Source organism: Bombus pascuorum, chromosome 13 (genome assembly GCF_905332965.1).
Source record: "Bombus pascuorum chromosome 13, iyBomPasc1.1, whole genome shotgun sequence".
NCBI lineage: Eukaryota > Metazoa > Arthropoda > Insecta > Hymenoptera > Apidae > Bombus > Bombus pascuorum.
In genome coordinates this window covers 5,575,675-5,601,083 of record NC_083500.1, presented here as the reverse complement: position 1 = coordinate 5,601,083, position 25,409 = coordinate 5,575,675, and the positions used below count along the sequence as shown (strand labels likewise).

The 25,409-nt window shown below is 34.7% G+C and overlaps 1 protein-coding gene across 1 annotated transcript in view; it reads right to left on the bottom strand.

The window, feature by feature from the left end:
- Positions 1–1,286: 1,286 nt before the first annotated feature.
- LOC132913784 (uncharacterized) overlaps positions 1,287–25,409 on the bottom strand; it is a 28,999-nt gene continuing 4,876 nt past the window's right edge. The window contains exons 2-4 of the mRNA XM_060972351.1: positions 12,881–12,977; positions 10,918–11,233; positions 1,287–9,079 (exon numbers count right to left, since the gene is read on the bottom strand). Coding sequence (XP_060828334.1) covers positions 8,640–9,079; positions 10,918–11,233; positions 12,881–12,977 — 853 coding nt within the window. The 3' untranslated portion in view covers positions 1,287–8,639. The remainder of the gene's footprint in view (positions 9,080–10,917; positions 11,234–12,880; positions 12,978–25,409) is intronic.

The window sequence follows — 25,409 nt, the reverse complement described above, 5'->3', positions numbered from 1 at the left end:
GGAGGAGTTTTGTTCAAAATGACCTTTCTTGAATGTGATAATTCGCGACTGTTTCTTTCATTATCACGTTTCCATAAAAATAGGTACATTTCTAATAAAGAAGTCACAAAAGGATATTAAAAGTCGCCATAAAAAATTTGTTTGCAAGGATTTTGAAAATTATTTTCTAAAATCATTCATACTAGACTATAGATGTTTATTAAAGACTTCAAGATTTTTAAGTAAAACCTAAATAAACATCCGTATTATTCCTTAAATTTGAATACCATAAGCAGCAATTTACTTTGGTAATTTCGTATATTTTTGCATATTATTTCTGACTATTACCAAAAGAACTTATTTGCGAAGTCGAGTCGTTTTAATTCACAGATCAATTCCTCTAGCGTTGACTAGATGCCTCGAGAGACGAGTTCATTGCTTCGTACATATTAACGAACGTTGCAACGTGTCTTTTTGCGTAATGGGACTTGTATGACTCTTGTGAATCTATTGATGCATCAGACAGCCCAGTACGTCGTTTCAGTTGACTGATAAATTTCTCAATTACGTTGTTTGACGTTGGAAGTAATGCGAAATACGGTTCAACGATTTCAAGAACAAATTAATAATCTCTTCGTTAAATAAATGTACCAATATTTGTAGCATTTGATTCATAAATATATTAAAAATATATTGGGTTGTCTCGTAAATAATGCAGTTTTTTTAAGAGTTAAGTTCGAAATAACGGGAGTTGTTACTATCAGAGTTCTAAAACATTGAAATAGAAAACTTCATAGAAGAAGACAGTGAACTATAAAATATACGAGAAAATTTATGATCGATTACCAAAATGTAATTGTTTATTTTGATCTAGTAATACGAAAACCAATATATTACTTATGGGATGAGCCAATATTTATCGAGGTACATTCGATTAGGTAATTTTAAAAAGATTTTTAATTCTATCTTCGTAAAAAGATATGTGTTAAAGAAATGATAGATATCTTGGAAAATTCGGAAAAAAGAAGAGATAATAACTGTCCTGTAATAATCTTAAAGAATCTTTTCAATGGCATAATCTCACTATTTTTTTGCTAAATATCCAGAATTAAAGTTTCACACTATGTTACCATTATAAGTACATAGTTGCCGTCTTTCGTCTTTGTTTCATTTCTTGAAATTCTCAAAAGACTTGATAAATTTTCCATCAACTTTATAAGATACTTTAAAACGTCTGAGAAAAGACGTACGATGTTCTCACTCACACAGTGTGTCCAGTTTCTGGTTAAGCAGAAACACCAACAAGAAACGTTTTCAAATAATTTATTTAACCTCGTACTTCGTAATGACATCACGTTACTTTACAATTAATCCAAGAATTACACGTTACTCTAACTTTAAAAGGAAACAAAAATCGTGATTGGTCGCAGAAGCGCACTATACAAATGTAGTCGAAACTCATCGGGCACCGGGGTTTGGAGCGATGGTAGTGAAGGGGTTGAAATTCGAAAAGTGTCGCGCGGCTTTCGTTTTTTTTTTTTTTTTCATTTCTTGTTCTCTCAAAAGAGACGCGAGAAAAATTGGTAAATGGACATCACGAACGATCGCTAAAGATCGACTGGTGCTTGTCGAAGGCAAGGCAAAATGTGATTTTCTTCTTTTTTTTCTTATTTCTCTCCTTTTTCGTCTGTTGGCGATTTTTTGACTCGCGAAAAAGAATGTTATGGCGTTTATAGAGTTACAGACATTGTCTGCAGACGTGTGTCCGCATACAAATTTCTATAAAATATATAAACCTTCTAAAAATGTGTAATAAATACAGGACGTTTTGTCTAGAACGATCTAAAAGAGTAACTGATGTCGTGACAATGGATGAATATTCCAAAAGGATGATGAAAATTCCTATTCAATTTTGAAAGCGAAATAAAAAGATAGTTTCGGGATTGGCGTGTATTGAATGTTATCCTCTCGAGGAATGCTGGTACATATGTGTACGTTTAGTTTCTCTTTAATTCAAGTATGATTGCAAAAGATACAAAGATACAATCGTCACATATGTATACATTATTTTTCTCGTTTGAGATGTTCGTAAATATATATTTTAAATAAATAATCTAGCCTGAAAAGACACAAGATAAAGTAAGTGAAAATTGCTCCTTTGCAAAGAAAAGGAGAAAAAAAAAGATATAGAAACATGACTTATCATAATTTTCCCCTGTGATCTTCCTATAGAAGTCAATATGTGTACACTTTTCGCGATTTGTTATATCGTGTGTCGTATATTACAATACTTTGCGTGTCCGCGTCTTTTATCCAGAACTCAGAAAAATTCGTGAGATCAAATATCCAGAAATCTTGTGGGAAGACACACATCTACAGACAACGTCTGCAAGTCTGAATATACGCGATTTTAGACACGATACAGAGAATAATAGCACATGGCGTGTCCGTTGATTCATTACGATCGCTTAATTAGTAACGTTAAATGGCAGTTTGTTAAGGTGATCGAATTGATCACCGGATCTTGAACCTCTTGTGAAACCTGAGATACGCGAACCTTGACGTCGATCGATCAGCAAAGATCGTGGTTTGTTTTCGCCGCCGCTAGTTTTGTTTTCGTCAAAAGATGTTAATCGATTTGCGAAAAGTCGCGTTTAAGTTATTGAAAACAGTACAACGCGTCGCTGTATCGATTTCCTTTTCATTGCTCGAGGTGCACTGGCAAGGAACGTCTTCTTCAAATTCCTTGGATGATCTTGCTCAACGATCGAACGTTGATTTATACATCTGTTGAGCTTGAAAGGATCACGTTGTCGAAGCTTGAGACGAGTGTTTCGTTACATCAATCATTTGAAAATCTTGAGTGTGCGAGTGTCGATATAATCCTCTACATCTTTGATTGAAAATATATATACAGTGGCAATTGCACTATAGAAGTATAATAAAAAAAGAGGAGACTCTCTTCTTTAAGAACAATCGTTAAAAATCACAATGCAAAATTTTCCAAATGCCTCGAACTGACAAGATATACACTTGATATCTTATTAAATAAAACTAAGCCAGTGGTAAAAATAAGTATCGATATTTCGCTCGCCAGACAAACAGAACCAAAGATAGAGTTCAATAATAATAAAGTAGAAATACAGTAGATTAGATTAAGTACATGAGCGATTAGTTAACTAAGGAGAGATATTAAGGTAAATACGACAAATATTGAAGGACAAATGAAAGGAATTGTAAGCCAAATCCGTTTCTAAACTAACTAGCCCGAAAATATAGAAATAAAAAATACTTTGCTCGTCTTAAATAGTAAGAACCCTTGAACGAAGACGGAATTAGTTGAAAGGCAGTTTATCGTAAAAAAGATACATAAATTTGAAAAATTAAAAGGGAAATGATTTTTATTTTAAAATCTACTAAAAAGAAAAGAATTTTCTTAACCAGTTAACTAATTGAATGTAATAATACTATACAGAGAAACCTGTATATATTATCTGTATCGCTCAATTGTTGAACTCATATTACTAAAAATATAAACTTGGTAGGATCATATTAATTCAGTTTCAAAGTTTTCATAATTTTAACACTTTCAAAGACTCTGTAATCGATGAGATAAATTTTTGATTCATGATTTGAGTCAAATGTTCTTTCACTTTTAAGTTGTAATCGGTAGAGAATTTCTTTCCTTGTCTTCGTTAGGAATTTCTTTATCGAAAAAATTCATTCAAGAGAACAAAAGAGGTGTTAACCGAATGGAGGATGCATCGTAAATGTATAATGGGACCGCCAGATACTTATTTTTAGTAATATGAGTTCAACAATTGAGTAATATCCTATCATATGATTACCACGTGTGCTCGATATATACAGATTTCCCTGTATACTATTATTACATTCAATTACTTAACGATACTTGGTTCAGAAAATTATTTCCTTCTTTTTAGTACATTTTTAAATAAAAACGATTTTCTTAATTTTTAAAATTTATATATATTTTTTTTATTTTTCTTTAAAAATTCAGCAAGTGGATGACAAAATTCCATCAAGCCAGACAAATGGACAGAAAAGTAAGCTAAATAAAAGCCATTAAAAATTATTAACGAATGTTTGGCAAACATTGTTTCAAGCATTTGTTTAAATGTTTGAAGCATTTGCCGAACCATCGATGACAATCATTTAAGTACGATAGTATCTCAAGTAGTATAGTAATCGTTCCAAGCTCAGCTCTTCTGTATAAACGAACCTTAATTTACGGAGACCGAAAGATCGTTGAATCGTTATAATATTCCAAAGTCAATATTATCAATACAAACACGATAACACATGACAAATATGATTTGAGTTGCCATTGACTACCAAATTCGATTTAACTCTATCCAACAATCACAAAGCATAAAAATCGATCGGGTTACTAATGTCAAGACATGAACCTTGGTCTCGTGAAAACGATCCTGCAAATCTTCAATCCTTACTGTCCCTTTTCAACCCCTCGAGAAATGAACGATAAATTTCAGCGAATATCTTCTTTGTTTCACTCGTGAATAATTTTTCTCGTGGCTCCAGGAAGATCCAAGAGGAAAGCGACACAAGAGGACGATGTACTTAATTCCCTCTTGGAAGGATCTGACCCTTCTCAGCGAGTCCCCTCATCGATCACGCGACTTATCCCTGGGTCAGGTCAGCTTCCATCGTTCATTCGTCTATCGAAATTCGCGGTACCGCACGCAATCGTGAAGAAATCGATCTTCTTTAAAAAGATCTACGCTCTGTTAAGGATTAAAGCAGAGACAAAGATAAGATATCGTGGGTCTTTCTAGATTCGAGTCTATAAAATCGATAAATCGGAAGGAAAGTAAGAGTAAGAGAGAGAGAGAGAGAGAGAGAGAGAGAGAGAGAGAGAAAGAGAGAAAGTTTTTATAACACGCGTGGTACACGTGGGAAGCAGAAATAGTGCTTTGACGGAATGACGTTGTCATTGGTTGTGTTGCGTGGGACGTGGAACTTCGTCGCGAAATCATCGTTTCTTCACAGTGTATCGGTTCACAAGTGTGTTTTTACTTCCGCGATTCTCTCTCGGTTATTCCGTGTTCTTTCGTTTCCGACGTAAAAGAACAAACGAGAGGAGAAAAGAAGAAAGAATGAGAGAAATAGAAAAAATAGCGATAATAAAAAGATAGAAACAACACAGAACAAGAAGAAATCAGTGTGGAATGTCTCGTATAATTACGTGCGAGAATAATAATTTATCAGGCGTTTAGAAAAAAAAAAAAGAAAGAAAAAAAAAAGCAAACAACTCCGCTACATTAATCCGTTTACGTTTATAAGACAATAAAAACTGTGCTCGCAGTCATTCGTAATAGCAGTAATAGCAGCAATAATATAATAATGATCGTAATTATAATCATAACCATAACTATCTTCTTCATAGTCATCATCATCATCGTCATCATTATTATCATCGTCATCATCATCACCATCATCGCCATCATCATCATCATCATCATAGTATTATAATCAATCGCCATTTCGTACTTCACAAATATGTATATTATAGCAATCTTATAGTCATCACCGTCAATTTAATCACTACGTAAGAGTTACTTTCTAATTATCGCAAGAGAAAAAAAGGACAAAAAAAATATACGTTCATACATTTTTTCTGTATTCCCCCAGCTTTTCCTTTTCTTCTAATCCCGAAATACTTAGGAGGGGGTGGGGGGGGGGGCTTCTTTCACGCATACATGTCTATGTATTCATATATATATAAATATATAATCATATTATTTTTATATATCTTCTTTGCTTGCCAACGAAACGATCGATACGGAATAAATTAGGCGCTAAATAAATAGAATGGATCACTACGATTTTTCTCTCTTCGTTAAAGTAAATTCATACTTGCTGCATTCTTCCTTTCTTTTCTTCCTATTCATCCACGTCCCTCTTTGTTTCCCATTTACCGTCGCGTTCATTCGCAGAAGTTCACTACATGTCAGTCGACGAATTAGTTCGTAAGATCGCTTCACGATGTAAAAATCGTTCCCGTGTCACTACTAACGATGCTGACACGTCGAGAGTGACATTTTTTACTCCGCGTCGCATCAAGCCGGATTTGTCGCAACGATTTGTCATACCGATTTGCTTCGGATGGAACACCCGTCTTAACGCGCTCCGTACTACGGTAAAAGTTCACCAGGAATAATAATAATAATAATAATCATCGATAATAGCGCAGAAATTCGAACTGTTCGCGCGAAGGGGTGGATTTCTCTCTGTCGGTGTGTCCCTTGCGTCAGTTGCTTTTCTTCCGCATTTTTCCTTCTTTTTTTTTCTTTATTCTAGTGCAGCCAAACAAGTGCATAGCTGCCACAATGGCATGTGTATCGTTTTATAATAAGGTCAGTATCTAAAGTAGCCTGACCACGCTGTTCTAAATTACAAATATATATTATATAATATATATACAATATATATATATATTATACAATATATGTATATAATATATATATATATATATATATATAATATATATATAATATATATATATATATAAAATTTGAATGAACGTTCTTGATCAAGCTATAGTGGTTTACTTTATTCTTTTGTTCCTCTCTCGCTCTCTTTCTCTCGCTATCACTCACACAATCTTGCACTCGTTTTTTAAACACTTTCACTCTCTCCTCAGTTCCCCCTAAGTTTGTCATTATACTTCTATTATCTTGCCTAATCGTTTCTTTTTCCTGTCTTAGGTTTGTTACTGATATATATTGTTCGTTTGTCAACCGTCCAATAACCATCATTGTCGTCATTCACCCCTTCTTCCTCGGTTCGCATTAGTCATCGCGGCTCCGTCTTCCCTCGGACAATTAATAATCCTTAATAATGCAAAAATACTAGTTAAATTCCTGTACATGAAAACCTTGATGTGGTATACGTGTGGTGTCTTTGTCCCTTCATTCTATTAGTCTTCGAACTTGCTATCATGGCCGCATTCTATACAGGTATTCGTGTACGGTTTTGCGCGCGCGAATCAGTGTGTAGTTATGTGTATGTATGTGCAGGTCCGACCGCCCACTCGTTCTCGTATTTCTTTTTCTTGGTGGACTCAAAAAAGCGTTACTTTTATTTGTTTCTAAAGTATCTTTTTACTTACAAGGTATTTGGTTTGCTCCATGCATCACTCTGACATGCAGTTTTTTTTCTTGTTTAGATATATAAATTATGGTAATGATTCGGTATTATAATTATAATAATAATAATTATTATTAATAGTAATATTATCATTGTGATCGGTGTGTGTAGTACCGCCGTTTTTTTTCATTTATCATTATTATTATTATTATTTTGTTTCTTTCTTTTTTTCTGGTCACGGAATCAGTTACTCGATATCTCTCTCACACCCGGTTTTATACGTTCTCGCTCATCCTTTCTCTCCCACTCTCTCTTTCCCTTCGCTTCTGTATTTCCCATTCGCTATTCACACCTCATTCACGGTATTTTTTCGATTTTTTTCATTTTTTTTACATTTTCTCATTTTTTTGACAAAAAGAACAAAGGAGAAGATAAAAACATGCGTCAACGCCGTTTCGTATCGCCCTTCGTAATTCGGTGGCCTTCAAAAACGCCGGTACAAATTATGGTAAAAAGGAATGATGTCTTGGCTCTTGAATTAAACGCTACGTCGTTTTGCTATCGCGCAACAAGCGGTAAGGGGGTAGGGGGAGCGGGTGTTTGTTCAAAAGGCAGTAACCGCGTGGAATTGCTTCGTTTCGATCTCCATGAAAAAAGAAAGAAAAAAGAGAAATATTCAGAGTCCCTAAAAACTATGGCGCGCAGCAGAAGAAGGAAGAAAGCTCCGTCATCTCGAGGTTTCCTTCGCGTAGAGTCGAAAGAAAGTAGCTATCACTATTATCACATGGTATAAAAGTTACGTGAAATGTCGCGAATAACTCTAATCTTACGATCATCCCAAAGAACCTGTTCAGAATCGGTCGATATGATAAAATGGACGCGAAGAAGAACAGAGAGGAAGTCACTAAAATATAAAGAAAAACGATGAGAATGCAGAAGGAAATCTTCGAAATATCGAGCTTTTTACCTCTTCTTTCTGCCTCCGATCCAGCGCGACGGATATCTAAAGACCAGCAAGATGCTTATACACAACTTCCACTTTCCATCATATATGCAGTAACACTATTTTACAACGAGGTCTCGTGATATATTTCTACAAATAATAGCAAAAAGAAGGCGAGACAAGACCAAAGATACTGGATGTAGTGAAGAGAAGAACGAGGAGATAAAAAGAGGAACCTTACGAATTTAATGAATCTAGGATAAATAATTCACGGAAAGGAAAAAGGAACGGGAAGAAAGCAAAGAAAAATAAAAAAAGAAATGGACAAGGTACATAGTTGGAGAGTTAAAGAGGAAGAAAATGGATAAAGAGGAATGAGAAAGAGAGAGAGAGAGCAGGAGCGAAGGAGAATCATCAAAACGATCGTGATGGTGCGATGGTAGGCTACAGGTCTACTATCCGCGACCCTGATCGGTGACCCTGACGGTTTTTAGAAGCGCCTCGCTGCGATCAGCGTTAGATTGGCGGCCGACACGAGGGTGCTGACGTTGTTGCTCGTATTAGTGGCTCCCTGGCTGGCGGTGGGTCACTTCTTACTCTTCTTGGTGGGCGGCTCCTGTACGTCCTGCGAGTCTTCGGTGTCCTCGCTGTCTGTCGGTCGAGGCGTGTTGTTGCTGTCATCGTTGTCGTTCGTGGCGAGTGAATCGTTCGTGTCTTCGCTGGCGACGGCCGCTGTAATCGGCGTAGCGGGTTTATCCATCGAGTCTTCGGTGAAGGACGTGGTCATGCTGTTCTCGTCGATGGCCGCCGGATCAATACTGCCTAGTTCCTTACCGTTCACTGCCACTTCCTGATTGCTGTCGTCCGACGGTTCTGTCGCCTCGCCGTTGCTGGGCGGATGAGAGTTCCCGTTCTCTGTGGAGCCTGGAATGCCGTCCAGCAGCTCTGGCTTCAACTCGGACGCCACGTAGTGGGTCCACAGGGCGAGTTCCACCCTGTGGGGACTCCAGGTTTTGCCGTTTGACGCTGCAATGAAAAAAAAAAGAACCAAACGTCTGTTAAATATTTAATCGTTAGGCGATAAGGATCGTCGAGACTGCGGACCTTTATGCATTTATGGGAATTTTCAATGAAGAAACGTACATGCAGTGACTAGGAAAAGTACTGGCGCATGACCATATTTTCCAATGAAGTATTTCTTTTTATCACATTCTGCATTCCATTTTCGTAGGATCGAATCTCTGTAGTTGTACGAAGATAATAATACTTAATAATAAATTATATTATAGGGTATATTATTAAAGGTATTATTAAATGAAATTTAGTATATTTAGGCCTAATTAAGTAGTCTACAAACGCTATAAAAGATAAATTACTATGCTAATACTTTTTGTAGCCATGGTAATATACAGAAACATATAAAATATCGAAAATAAAGTACAATAGAAATCCGTTTCTACAAACTTGTCGAAAGACAGATAGTTTATGTAATTAGTGTCTATTTATTTTCTTCACCACCTATGATTTTTCGTTCACATACTAAGAGTTGACATTCAGATAAACGGATCGGCAGGAGTTTATTTAATCGGATATTAACGAAAGTTTCGTTCAAACAAACGAGATACTGCTGTACTTGTTATAATATACAAAAGGTGAATTCAACACCGATTTGGGTTGTTTCTTAGATTCTGTTCATAAAAATATAAATTTTCATAAATATCTGCAGTCTGATCGTCGAAATATTATCTTAATGTTTCGTTTCAAGTTATATATTTAATCGATACAATAATGTTATACAATTTGATTTAATTGGGAAACAGAAGTGATAGTGAGATCTTGATATAATCGTGATAGGGGATGAAGTAAATTCAGATTAGTCGAATTATGTAGTACGAATTCAAGTCGTTTTGAGTGGAGAAGTGTATCTATGTGAATACATTGGAAGTCAAATAATTCATATAATACTTCATTGATTTCTCGTTACTTATGCTTTATTGCCTAAATAATAGGAATTCGTGTTAAGATAAGCGGACTTAATCGGTTCAATAAGTTTGGATAAACGAAGTTCCACGTGATTAGTACAAGTTTCTGTTCATACAAAATAAATCATTCATTTTTGTTCGTACAAATAAAAAATAAAATAGCTTCGCATTATGTATTTCGAATTAAAAACAACTGCCAGTCGGCGTGATAATGAACAGAAAATTAGAAATTGTAAAAAGTACTTTTAATCCGCAACAGGATCCTGTTGCTAATCATCTCCATTTAATTGAAATCAAATAACTTAACTAATCTCAACTACACACATAAACCAATACATACATTTTAATAGTAGAAGGGCTTGGATAAAAAATTGTTTATTTTTCTTCCAATATAGTGATTTCATCATGACAAACACAAAGTTCTTAGAAAAAAAAGAAATGTGTTTAGAAATGAATAAATCAATATGTACATAGAGGTACATACTAAAATGATAAAACAGTTTTACAAATATTTGTGAAACTTGTTCTCTAATTGTCCTAACGCTAGAACTATCGACGACTAAGATATGAAGCTTCTTTCAAAAAAATCAAAGCGAGGGATGCGTGAGAAAATAAGCCTTTATCAAAAATCATTTAAATCTCGAGAAAATCTCGAGATATTGTGAATGTATAAAGTTCGTGTGAAGAATTATGAATTGGACGTTTCGATTACATTGATAATTCTGTTAATCCCGATACGAAAGATCGTGAGAAAACTTGAACAATTTGCTCCATGTATCGCTCTTTTTCTTTTTCCTTTTTTAAATTTAATTAAGGATACTGCGTTCGATAATTAATCGACGATAAGTGAGTTAAACGTATATTAAAAGAGATACTACTCACTTTGTTTGTTCAGCCTCTCGACGGTATTTTGAATGTGCTGAACAAAGTTGAGGTACTCCTTAGTGGTATAATCGATGCCCTCGATTTCCGGTATTGCCATCAGACATTCGTCTGCCATAAAGGGTGCATTCTCCGGTGATGCTGCTGCCAATAGGGCTGACGCCATCGTGGTGCCTACTCCTTTCAAATTCGAGAGGGCAGTAATCGCCTGTTCAAGGTTTGGAAGCTTTTTGAACGCCTTCTTCGTTTCCGCCATCACAGCACGAGGTGTATTCACTTTTACTAAATAGGATAATTGAGGATAGAACTTCCCACGCTGCAAATAATAAAAAAAAAGATCCAACGTTTAAAGGAAATATCACGATTTGCTAGACTAATGACTCGAAAGCCACGTGAACGTTACTTCTCGTATTCGTTTCCTGTTTCGTCGACTCTTTCAGCGCGTATAAAATAAATTATGGCGTATATTACTACCGCATATGGTGTTGATACACGGGTTTTAGAAATACTTTTTCAAGATGGTAAGTACACGTACCACCATATGTCGAAATTTCCAAGCTGTGTTCGACAAATTATAAAATTACTTTTTGAATTTTAATTAGTAGCTTTTAACCTGCTAATTACGGAAAATGTCTTAAGTCGAATTATCAATCTTTCGCGCGTGATAGTGTCGACATTTGAAAATCTTCTATTCTTCTACATATCGCTTCGTTTCTATTAAAGATAGATTACATTCGTACGTACATTTACAAGGACTAAAATCGATCTAATGAAGATTTATCTGTCTTTATTCATTCCTAATTCCACGGCTGTAAAAATTTCCGATTAAAAAATTTTCGATTAAGAATTAACAAGTTGATATGTATGTACGAAAAATATATTTCCTGAAAGAAAGTTAAAATGACAGTATGGAAGTACAAGTTGAATCTTGTTATCGGAATTGAGCTGTTCACAGTTGGATTAAATTTCGAAAAGACATCGAGAGAAAAGAAGAAGTTTAATCCTTCGTATATATGTTTTTGTATTATCAATCTGCTTTTTCTTTTTGTATCTTCAGTAAATTATTTTCGTCGGGATACTAAAATTTATAATCAAAATGAAACGTATGTCGCGATTAAAACCCATTTGGAATCATTGCGCTGTGCGCGACGTATATATGTTCAAACGAACTTTGAAACTTGTAAAACTTCGATTGAGTCTACAAGCTACCCACGAGTCTAATTCGCATTTTAGCGTAGAATCATGAACTTGGTGTACACCGCTATCTTTAACAAGTTGCGTAATCGAACAACTTATTTACAGTTGGAAAAGCATATTTACATTGAGGTTTGACTATTTCAGAGTGTCAATTTTAATTTAATCATTTAGAAGAGCTAATTCCTCTTCTTGTAATTACATTCAACCCTCTATAACTCCACGTGACCTGAATGATGAATCTTTTAGTCCATTGTCAGACAAAATCAATTACATTCAAATCTAATCCGTTTTATCGTAGGTTGAATATCTTGTAACTTTAAATATTTCATCGCGAGCAATTAACTTTAGACTTGCTTAGATTGTTAGAGCTATAATTAAAAAAAAATTTCAAATCTTAAATTCTATACATTTTTTAAAGCTATATACCCGCTAGTGTAACAAGAGGGTTAACATCCAATGTTAAACTACTGTAAAGCAGTAGAAAGTTCTTGAATAATTCGACTGTTTAATACTTTATACAGTGTGTTTCAAGGCAATGATTCTATAAGAGAAGATAAGTTAAAAAAAACAAAGAATACAAATTTTCCTGAATATTACGAATTTTTCTCTAAAGCACCACACTACCCCTTCTTTCATTAAAGAAATCGAACTAGGTGATTAACGAAAGACTGAGTTCTGGTATTAACTTTGAACAAAAGAATCGAGTTATAGAGAGTTAGAAAATCAAAATATAATAAAGGACAGTATGCAAAGAATATCGACTCACTATTTGCTTCCATTTCATCGTTTGCACGAGCTCCTCGTGATTGAGATGCGCGTCCTTACCGCGTGACTTGATCTTCTTTGGAAGCTCATTCTGATACCTGCAAACAGAAAACGTCACCGGATGGTCAGTAAGCGAAGACAGTTGTGAATGGAACGTCAGGGTATGCAAGATCACGGTTACAGGGGAACGATTACGTAACCAGCAGTATCATGGAACATAGAAATCGTGGAATACTGATTAAAAATGCAGCCGCAAGAAGCGGTTTTCCACCTACTGACGCTCACGTGGTCTGGCAGACATCGACGATGGAATACGAGCCAAATCGAGGACACGTTCTCCACGTCGGATTTTCCGATATTCCATCAAACATCTTTCTACTTTATTTCTATATTTTCTCTATTCTCTAAAACCTTCCAATTTTATTCCAACCTATCATTCTCTTTTAATCCATTTAATCCCTCTTTAATTCAACTGATAATTTTTGTTTCCTTTTTTTTCAGAATCACTATGGAATTTTACAGACTTTAATAATTTTGATTTCCATTTCTTAATAATGTCCTTTAGTGAACTTTATATATTTTTGAAATATGAAATAAATCATTTTTTAATTTGAGGAAAAAGATTCCTCATTATGAAAGTTAGGTGATTCTTTTTACGAGTCTCAAGTACAGATCATAGTTTTGACTCATTTGTTTTACAAATTATCGAGGCATCATTATAATATTCAAAATTTCTTTTTCCCTTTCTATATAAGTACTGCTAACTTATATTACTGTCTGCATCAGTGTATGTGTAAAATAAATATATTATTCGAAGTTCAAGCAGAAAATTCGAATCAAAATTTAAGCACTTCTATACTTTAAACGTTTCGAATCCAAATGTTTACAACTGATCACATCCACCTTCGACCTCCATCTTCACTCTTCGCGTTTTTTAATTTAATACTTACGTAATTTTCGCTGACCACATAGACAAACACGTGTTAGTTTAATTACATAAATTTTAATATATTTAAATACCAACATCGTCACAAGAAATCGATTTGAAGGTGAACGATTTCCACTAGAAAACACGTGTTCCCCCGATTCAACGCGTATACAATGCAACAACATTTAGGGAAAATTAATGCCTAATTTCCTCTACGACTGTTTCTGTCATCTATATATTTTCTTACATTCCTAATTTCGATAAAAGCGAAATTACAAAATTTTTATTTCGAGTAACGGTTACGAACTAAATTAAATTAAATTTAATTTAATATAAGGAATTTTCCCATTTAAACGCTATCCACTATATCCCATGCATATTTCATAATAAATTATAAATTCGACAGATACCGTAACAAACATTTGAAAACCAATTACGTTTATTCCAGCTATCCTCATACATACAGAGTAATCCAAATGTTTAATCCTAAAGTCTCAGTATTTGACTCAGCCATTGCCTATCACCATTCGTATTCTAATATATCGAGCTGTACTTTTTCTGTTCATATTATTTTATGCCGTTTTCCGAAGAATCTGGTTTCATTTAGCGGCGAACGTCCCGGTTCAGGTAACGTTTCCTCTTTTTCCCAGCGAACTCTTTCTTCGTCCCCATTATTCGGGTCATCGACACCGAGAGACAAGTTCTCTGTTCTTCGGAGGCTGCATCCGTGAACACGGCCATGCAACGGGAGAGACAGAGACAGATACGGAGAGCACTCTCTCGCGTGGTTTTATTGTAGGTACTTTCGGAGGTCGGCTGAGATCAGCTGTTTGGCTGAACGGCTAAACTTAGTTACGGATAGTTTGTATTTCATTCATATAATGTGACACTTGGACGCGTGTTTCCTTGAGTTACGGCTGCTAGGCGGTTCACTGTTTGAAAGAGAGCACGCGAAGCACCGTGGAGGTGGTAATTAACGTATTACGTTGATTGCAGTGGCCGATAGTAGAACGGATACGTTCGATTGATTCCCAATCACGTTCGATGTACTTAGCTCGATTTTCTCATTTGTTTACTCGCACGTGGTTGTTTACTTATTCGCGAGTATAAATTTGCGATATGTAAATCACAGTATGTGATTCATAGTATGTAACCGTATGTGCCATAACCGTAATAGTTGTGCACGAGTAGTATTCTTGATAATTAGCTTATTTGCGTTGCTGAGGTTGCTTTCCAATGACTAATAAGAATATAGGGAATTCGAGTTATTATCGTCGATTCAAATTTTTTACAATTCAGGATTGAAGATAAAGTTTTTATTCGTGAATGATGTTTCGGAAGTCTGGGAGATTCATTGCTCGGAATTTTCGAATAAAATAAAACACTTTAGTATTCCAATCGCTAACACTTTCAGGATCGAATCCTTTTTTTAAATTCTGCGCGTGTTTTTATCGATCGATAAGAGAAACGCATCTCTTCTCAAGTTTTTAATAACACAACTTTAATTTCTTTTCCCCTCTGTCAGCTAGAATCCTGAATGAAATGAAAGAAAACTAATAATTCTCCATCGAGGTAACATTCTTGCTTTTTTTCGAAACTAGAATTTAAAAGACCGCTGTTATTTTCATAGAACGTTGCAGAAAGGATTCCAGAATGTTTCCAATTACGCGCTGTGTAAGAGCGATGGAACGGTTTGAAGATTAGGATTTTTGGTTTGCGGTGAAACTTGGACGATAATGAACAGTATTATCATGGAAGAAGGGGAAAGACCACCGAGGAAACCGTAGAGCGGTTAGTTTGTCTCGCAGCCAAAAGTAATTTCTCAAACGAGAGTTCAACTGTCGTTGCTCTCTTTTTTCTTCCCTTTTTTTTTTGGTATTTTTGTTGCCTTCTTTTCGCAATAAAGCGGAGATAAGAATACAATGAGTTCTTTTGCGGGCAAAATAAACCTTGCACGATATTCTGACGACAATTCAGCAAAATCCATGGCGACTAGAACTTGTAAAAACCAGATGAATTTTAATTTTTATTGAAATAAATGCTGAAAATCATACGAAAGGTATTTGAATGATATTTCAGAGTAGAAAAAGAATAAAAAAGAAAGAATAAACTGAAATCTGTTAAGAATTGGATAAACCTTGATGTATACATAATTAAATGTGTAATTATGTAATATGATTTATTATTAGAGTTGGTTAGTATTTGTTAGTCGCTTTAAATTAAATTTGCAAACAAAAATCATTTGAGTGATTAAAGACTATGAAAGGAATAACAGAAATCTGTTAAGAATTGGATAAACCTTGATATGTATATATGATTATGCCATATTATTTATTCTTATTATTGGTTGGTATTTATTAAATCTTTAAATTAAATTTATTTTATCCGCTTACTTTTTTCCTGGATCGAATTTCCTATTATTCTTATTATATTATGTATTGGATTGCTTCTCTTGAATAAATAAATATTTATTATCGACTAGTTGATAAAGATAGAAAGTTACTATGATTTTCTTAGAAAAAAGTAACGAGATATTGGATTGGTTCTTTTCCACTGGCTTCGACGGTGGAAGGGTATAAGAAAAAAGAAGCCCCAAAAATGAGTTCCATTCGCTTGATTCTCGTCGATCGTTGAATTAATACCAAACGTGGGTGTTCCTCCGCGAGATTTCAAAGTGAAATTTCACATGTCTTTACATGGATGAAAATACTTCGTTAAAAGGAACGCACGTCGAGTATTCGTTTAATTATTAATTGGCTTCAACCAATTTGCTGATAAACCAAGTACATTCCAAAACCTTAAAAACTCGTAACGTATATGGATTACTACGAACTATTACTGTATATTACATGGGTTCCTATAGATATAGTCTAATTTTCTTAAACATATTCATACAGCATATACTTTCAAATATAATATTTCGATTATGTCCATAAAAAGTCACAGACATCATGTATTTATATTATACGTTTCGCAATATTTTATTAGATTTCGAAAAACTTGGATCTGTTTCTACAGTGAAACTGATAAACATGTAGTACTCTTATGAGCGTAATTAAAAAGTAGGATCTAAGTGAGGCAAAGATTTGTCTCACTCAGAATTATGACGAGAACTCTACCTTACTTCATTAAAATATTCTATTCAGAATTTATTCATTTTTCAAGATGTATTAAAATGCTTGAAGTTCCCCGCGTTTTTTATCTTTGTCGTAAAATTCCATCATAGAAATTGTTACGAAATAGTGATTAAATAATTTTTAATGGAATACAGACTATATAAAATGGAATATAGACAAACAGCAGAAAGAAAATGGCAAAAGTTCAGCTTTAAAATGGTAAGGATAATTAATACCATCTTTTTTTTTTTTTTTTTTTTTTTTTTTTAAAATTGAATTAAACCCAGTATTGAGTTCCTAAACAATTATATACATAGACAACTTTAAATTCTATCTAGAAATGGCTATTTATATTTGTACATGTCAATACCAATAAACTTTCTGTAAAAGGTTCAAAGTCGACAAATAACACAAATAGTATAAACTTCGACTTTGTCTTTTTGTATCAGAAAAAAAACTTGAAACAGCAGAAATTACCGTGTCACAAACTATTTTTGTAACGAATTTTTTAAGGTACCTTTAAGCGCTAATATGTCAACTTATAAATACTGATATTGCCACTACTTGCACCAAGTTACCAAGTTATGTACTTTACAGATACGTGAATCTTTAAATTTCCCATAAATGCTCAAAAAATCTTCGATCTATCAATAAGAAACCATAAACAAAAAAAGAAAAAACCAATAAAAAAGATCAAACGATTTAAATATCAAAGTAGCAAGAAATTGCAATTACCATGCAAGTGATTGCGATTATTCGCATGGTTATTCATTGTCGATCGTCCAGGTCTAGAAAGTCGAAGAAAGAAAACAATCGAGTAAAGTGTCGTAACGGAGCATTTCTTTGGTGTAGACGGTTCTTTTGAGACATAGCTCGAAACCTTTTCAGGACGTCGGCCGCGCAACCATTTTGAGAGGCTCTCGCGCGCCACGCCACAGAACGCCACGCAACGCTAAAACAACCTTGACACAATCGCCGTGCTTTAAAACGCCGAGGAGGAGGATTGTGCCTCGCGAGAACTCTACAAGCCTTATTTTTCCAGCTCGCTTTTACGACGATCCTTCGCCTCTTTTATTTCCGCCCCCCTCGCGCGCACACCTACCCGTAATCCGCGGGAATATTTCGCGAATTCCAACGTGAAACAAGCCTGGAAAGCACGCGCATCCACGGGACTGTTCCTCTTTCACGGCGGGCCATTTTCACCGCGTTTTGAAACACCTCGTTGCCCAATAGTCCCGGCACCAATCGTTTTCACGACCGTTTCTCATCGCTGTAAACGTGTCCATTAATATATTATTAGCGCCAAATCGTTTCCAATACAATTTTACGTAAAATTACGATATTATGATATTACCTATAATACTTTTAGAATTGCGAAGATTTTTGTTGCCCCTCATTTATGCGGATGGCTCAAGTGCAAAGTATCTGTTATTGGATCAAGTGAATTTTTAAATAGGTACTTTAGATGGTCTTTCGCGTTCCCAATATTGTAATTTGTAAAGAGAATTGCAGAGTTAGTTGATATATTTTTTGAATGACAATTTTCAAAGATGAAGGTTTATATAAATTTGCAAAGTTTCAAAAGGTTCAAGTATTTATAATACTTCTAAAATCGTGGCCGTTTCTTGTGCTCCGGATGTTTGTTTTGATTGTTCAAGGTGTTTGTGCAAAGTATCTAGTAGTAAAAGAAGTGAATTTCTAAATATCTTTCATACTTCGCGTTTTGGAATCCACTAGATTTTTGTAACTGAGTATTTTTGGCAAATTGAATTTCTCAAAGACTCTAGTAACTGTATGGCTGAAGAGGTAAGATATTTAAAATGCGAAGATAGCTTAGTCATTCGCTAGATATTCCAACCAATATCCGTGCAAAGAAACCTATGAATCGGACAGGAGACTCATGAATCACAACGAGATCTTAAAAAGCAACTTTAACGCGATCAGGTGTATTCTTACTCTTCTCTTCTTGCTCCTTCTCCGAAATTCTTCTATCATTAGCCCATTAAGCACTGAACCCAAATGCAACGTTACTAAAAATCGCCAAATTTCTTTTGTATATCCTTGTGTTATCGTTTATGATTCGCTTATTATCCCAACTATCGCTAGAGGAGTAATGCGAAACTTTAAGCGGTGCTGTAGAAAGTCACTAAATAGAAAGAAAAATGATTATCCTTCCAAGTGGATACATAGATACAATTAACTCAATTAAAAATATAATAAGAGGTACATTTGAATTTGCCAACTAAGATTCCAATAAAATAATATTTCCAAAAAACACGATAAAATGAGAAATGTCACGAGAACCGGTCTGAGCATCTGCAGCACCTTAATTTTACAAAGATTATCTTGCAATCGTTCTTCCGAATGAATAACAGACACGTCTATCATTGTCACAATTTTATATCTAATTATTTTTTGCCAGCTAAAATTCCAACGAGATTAAAATTATTTCCGCAAACACGATGAAATAAAAACTACGATAAAGCAAGGAATCTTACGAGAAAACAAGGTTGAGAACCACTGTAACCGTAACTTCACAATAAAAATCGGTGACCAAACTATCGAAACTCGCCCATTCCCATAGTTCACGATTGACGAAATCGAAGGGACCATAGAAACTCCGTGAAGACGATGAAACAGATATTTATTAGAATTACAAGCACAAAAGGAATCGAACAGTGATGACCACATCGACTACAGCTCAACGTTCGATCGCTAACCGTTTGACCCCAATGTTTTCATCGCTTTGACGAACGAGTGAATCAGCGAAAATATTTCTACGAAGCGAACTTGTGTATCACCTAACGGAAAACCCGATGATATAGGAAAATGTAGGCGAATAGATCGCGATGATCATTCTGCGCGTGTTTCCCTCGCCACGTCGTGAAAGGTTCTCCCTGCTTCTTCACCTGAGTATCCTGTTGCCCTCGGGTTTCTTCAAACTGCAAACCGGAAAAGCGTAATTTGACCGTAGCAAAAAGTTGCGGTCTCTCAACCTTGCGAACGTTGCTTTTCACCTGTCCCTTCTTCGAGAAAGAATTCTAATTACCAGAGGTGCAAGAGTCGATATACTTATGGTGATTATTTTACCTGCTTTTGTAACTACAATGCGTAATTTAATCTCCGTGAATAGAATTTTTTCTATCCTGATTAGCGAGATATTTCCCCAAGTCTCTTCCTTTAGTCACTTCGACACTGGATGAGTTAAGTAAAAAACTAAAGGTTACTTTTCTCCTAAATTACCATAGGATTTTAAGATAAATTAATTGTTCGATAAATTTCTTTTTTATAAAATAACACAGGAAGTCAGTAATTTGGTTAACGTTTTAAATTGACTGAACTGATTTCAAAATTAAATTCTTCTTCTATGACTTATTCTTTAAATTAAACGAAACAAAAGAATTAAGCATTTGACATAAAACAATTTTTCCCAGGGCCACTGAAGAGACAAAGAGGCTTGTTATTTTTATTCTACAAAATTCACTCCGAAGATTCTTTCTTCTATCTCATATCCAGTGCAAGACATATATTATACACAGTCGTATATCGATAATAATCATCTGTTCGCATTAGATTATCTAATTAAATACATAAGCATAAGTGGAACAACTACATCCATAAAATTTTATAGGTATATAGCAGTAAACACTGTAAGTGCTAGAGTAAGTTGTTTTAGCTTTCAGAACAATTTCAAAATAGAGCTAACCGGAGTGCCAAAATGAGCAAGCACATGGCATTTGTTTACACATAAGATCTTCGTTTTGGCACTCACATCATTTGTCAGTGATCCTATGGGATTCAAAGCTAGAGTATCTCCCTTTAACTCTTTGATTTATAGATGACTATCGCAGTTCGATTTAGATTATACTTTACCCTGTATTCTTTATTTTACACGATGAAGGCCATTAATAATTTTTACCATGTAAAATATAATATACAAAGTAAAATGAAATACTTTAATCCTTTCGCTACGTCCACGAGACAACTGACGTCATGAGACTATATTTTATGTTAGTGTAAACATATTGCATAACAATGCAAATTGAACAAAGGAAAGTAAATCAGAAAATAGCATATTATGCTGTGTTCAACCAAAGTTGTTAACTTATCTTTCAAGACGTCGTATGTGTCTTCGTTTATAATCATTCTGTTATATTTTACTATGGAAAGAGTTCAACTTCGTGTAACTATATTCATACGTGGTTATAACGAGCGTTCAATGTTAGTCGATTATAGTCATCTTTAATATATAGTGAACACTCGTTGAATAGTTGTAGTTATCTTTAGTTTACCACGAGCTCGCTATTCTCTAACTATACATAGTCACCTTTAATAGCAAGTAGAAAGGACTAAATATAACATAACCTTATTCAAAGTGCAATAGTCACTTACAAAACAACGATGCTAATGTAAATGAAAAAAATATATAGTTATCTTTAATGTACGATGAGACTCACGTTTCATGACAATAGTCACCTTTAATGCCGAAAGGGTTAAACCTAATTAGGTTAGGATCTAATTCAATAATAACTCAATTCGAACAGTTGCAATCACCTATGACTCAACGATAGTAGGTATAAATTAGAACGATACATGTAGTTATCTTTTTTAGTATACGATAATTTTGACGTTTAACGAGAATAGTCACCTGTAATAGCAAAAGACATAAAACTAACGTAAATCATATTATTATTATAGTAATACTCGTAATATCGTCGTATTACTTAAAAATAATCTAAACCGAACTATTACTGTCGTAACAGCTGTAATACTGTCGTACAGCTCAAGGAAAACGTATTTCCCTAAACTTTCACTTCATCCACCTGATCATCCAGCGGCGCATAGAATAACTTTAAAAACTGTTCTCGGTAATCTTTAACCGAATGTAAAAGAGCTAGGAAAATTCAAGCACCTCGAGTTGGTATTCAGTTCGCGAGTGACACGGGCAAGCCGTGTCCGCAATCCTTGTAAGTTTATCTTCTTAAGAAGCTACTTGGCGGTGTACTTCTATGCGACTCTCGGCTGATACAAAAGAAAAGAGTATCAATGAAGAGAAAGCCGACTTTGAAAATACAACCGTCTGCGACCTGCATCGTTGGGGCTCTTTGCCATGAAGCACACGTGGTGTTACGCAACTGTTTCTTACAGCGTTAGAAAAACAAACGATGAAAAGAGAAATAATCGCTAGGACACATAGGAGGGAACGTTTGAAAAACTTGTGGACCCGGTGTTAGGTTTACATGCGGCATTATTGAGTCTAAAAGTATAATAAACAATATGAAGCGAGTTTGAATGAAGATGAAGCGATTTGATACAGAGTACTGAAGATAGCATGTTGAAAATATGTATTTGATTATTAAGGCTCTAATTTCGGGTACACTAAGCATATTGTAGGATATTTACAACGGTGAGATATTAAAGAAAGTTAGAACTTAGGAATATTCGATTATTAACGACGATCGATAACGACATTTTAAATATATCAAGTAATTTAGAATAATGAAATACTAAATTGAAACTATGATTTCACATTAACTAAGACTTTAACATATTAGATTAGTTAGAACTATTGAATGAGTAAAAGTACTCCAAATTTTGGGCATGTGTCTACAAATATGTTAAGTAATTCAATAAAGAAGAAGTATTTAAGAAACTTGAAAATTCGATCGCTAGATATACAGCAAGTTTTAGATATAATATATCAACTACGTAATAATAATTCGGAATACTCCAAATTCTTCCAAATTTAGTATTTCAAGAATATCGAACGAGTCTCTATATTAACTATGCAAGTTTACTATGGAGAATGTTCACATACTTTTGTGAACCACTATAAGTAACCCTGAAGTAAGCCAATTAATAAGCCAATTAACGAGCCACTATAAGTTGCACTTCTTCCAAAATATCTCCCAGAGCAATTTCCATTGACGCACAATTCGTTTACCATGTTTCTCTCACTGAACATGATTCGAGGAAGTCAGATACATCGCGTAACGATGACAAGGCATCGGTGGACGCCGTAGAAAAGTAGCCTTGACGTAAACAAGCTTTGCCAGCAATGAAAACAACGGTACCATTCCCCTCCACCTTTCAGCTAGAAGAGGACTGCAAGCAAAGTCTCTCCACTTCCACATCGATCACGATGTTGCAAATTTCCAGTTAACTATCAATAACAAAAACCACAATAGAAAATTATTCTCTTACATGTATTAAATAATAGTAACAATAAATGGTTCAGTAAATTCGTCTACCACTATATCCATCCATTGACTTCCGTTGGAATATGTATGCTCAATGGATTCCTTGTTTCAGCTCTTCTAGATACGATCAGATGTATTTCTCTGAAGTCAACAATTAAATTTATCGTAATCATTCGTTTCCTTAGCGTGGAATAAAGGCATAGAACTTGACTTGTAAATTTAAGAATCACAATCCCCAAGTGGGACGTTTCTACTAGATAAAATTATTTTTATAGGAAATTTTGTCATGAGAAATTCTCAACGCTTACTAATTAGGTTTTTGCTAAATAAAAAGAAGTGACTAAGATCTATAACATGTTTAGAGATACTGAAGATCTCTTTGTTCACATATACTCTTCGCAGACAAACAATTTTCCATACTTCATAGACAAACTGGGTGCAAACCTAGTTTTCCTATTACTTCAGACTCTCCAGAAATCTGATAAAATTCTGGGATGCTTATAAATGTCTGTGCTACAGTTAGAATTTCTTAGATCATCAACGATCCAATTTGTTTATAGAGGGTTAACGTCCCCTTAAATTTCTTTCAGCCTATTAAAAATATTTCTTTATGAAAACATTATAAAGAGAAAATCACAGTTTTACTTAGCTATGATAAATAGCGAAGTACCGAGAAATACCGTTCTTGGACTTTTCATCCCCTTTCAGGCACAAAGAAGATGCGTTTCCCCGAAGCCAACAATTCAATTTATCGTAATCGTTCGTTTAACTGGTACGGATAAGTTTTCCAAGGTGTGTATAGGTTGTTAAAAAAAAGAAGAAGAAAAAAGAGCGAACGATTGGTCAAAGGGGATGTGCAGAGAAACGAAGAAAGATTGACGCTAGTTTGATCTATGCAGAATTAACAAAAACAAAGGGAAATTGGTGGGGAAGGGTGGAAAAAGAGGGCACTATCGAACAGAGAATGAATAATTAAACGGCAGAACGCGGGACGATCGTGGATGGTAAAGATTCCATTATTATTGCCCGATTCCCGGTCGTCGTAGGAAAGACTAAAAAGTCGTAACGTGGAATTTAACGAGTCTCGAACCTGCCTTTAATTAATTAAGCCAGACGTGACGCCAGTGGAATTGAAGCACGCGCCGTGGAAACCTCGTTGTCGCTCGCGGACGCCTCGTCAACGGCAACTGTCCCGGTTCCAGGCATTTCGCTCCGAATTTCAGTCGAGTTTACATCGAGCTGCGTTCTATAATTTCGCAGTAGAACCAGACAAATCGGATTCCCCTTGATAAATCCTCGTTTTTATCGTCTCCACGCTCCAAATTCCGCGCGTCGGTCTTGATAAACGAGCTTTATCCAACGCCTTGTCTTTGGTAATTTGTGTAACGAGAGAGGATTGATTCTTAAGGGGCTGCTGCTGACGCTTTGTAAGCCGAGTCGGTAATTTTCTTCGGAGGTAAAATATTCGGTATACGGACGAGGCTCTTGAATGAAAAATGATACAATTTTTAATTTTATGAAAATTGTTCAACTTTGATATATGTACACGTTGAATGCTACGTGAAGTTTATGTGTCTCGTCAATAGCGACGTAGTGATATCATTTTTCAGCACGATACGTAATTGGTATTTAATTAGTAGAAATATTAGTACTTAATAATAAGGTTCATAATTTTCAAGCAATTAATCTTCTTTATAATAATTATAAGTTATATCGTGTACCATATATGACAAATGTTTCTGAGTTAAATGTTGAATAACCCATACTAAACGTTAATTGAGATATTCAAACTAAATAAACAGTTACGTTCGTAAAATTGTCAATAATTTGAATACTAACAATGTGAAATGTTAAATAAGTCAAAAGGCATTCAAACAATTTTAACTTTTTAATAACTGTTTATTTAATGCAAATGTTTCGACCAATTTCAAAAATCATTCTCTAATAATAGTTATGGATAACCATCAATAACCAGCAATGTGTTAATAGAGAAATATATATGTATGTGTGTATTATCTCATTAAGAGCAAATATTGTGTTAACGTAACATTTCATTTGCTACTTTTTCCGGTCTATTCCCATTATTAAATTTTGCTTGCCAACAATGTGATTATAAAACGAATTCCAAGGATTTGCTCTTTCCATTCAGATCCCAGAATTTTACGGAATATGAAGAAATTGAAGTAGTTATGAAGAATTACGATAAACCTCTTTCTTCAATTTTAGAAATATTTATTACATATCCCATCTTCTATATAATTAACTATTTACATTTGTAACTTGACA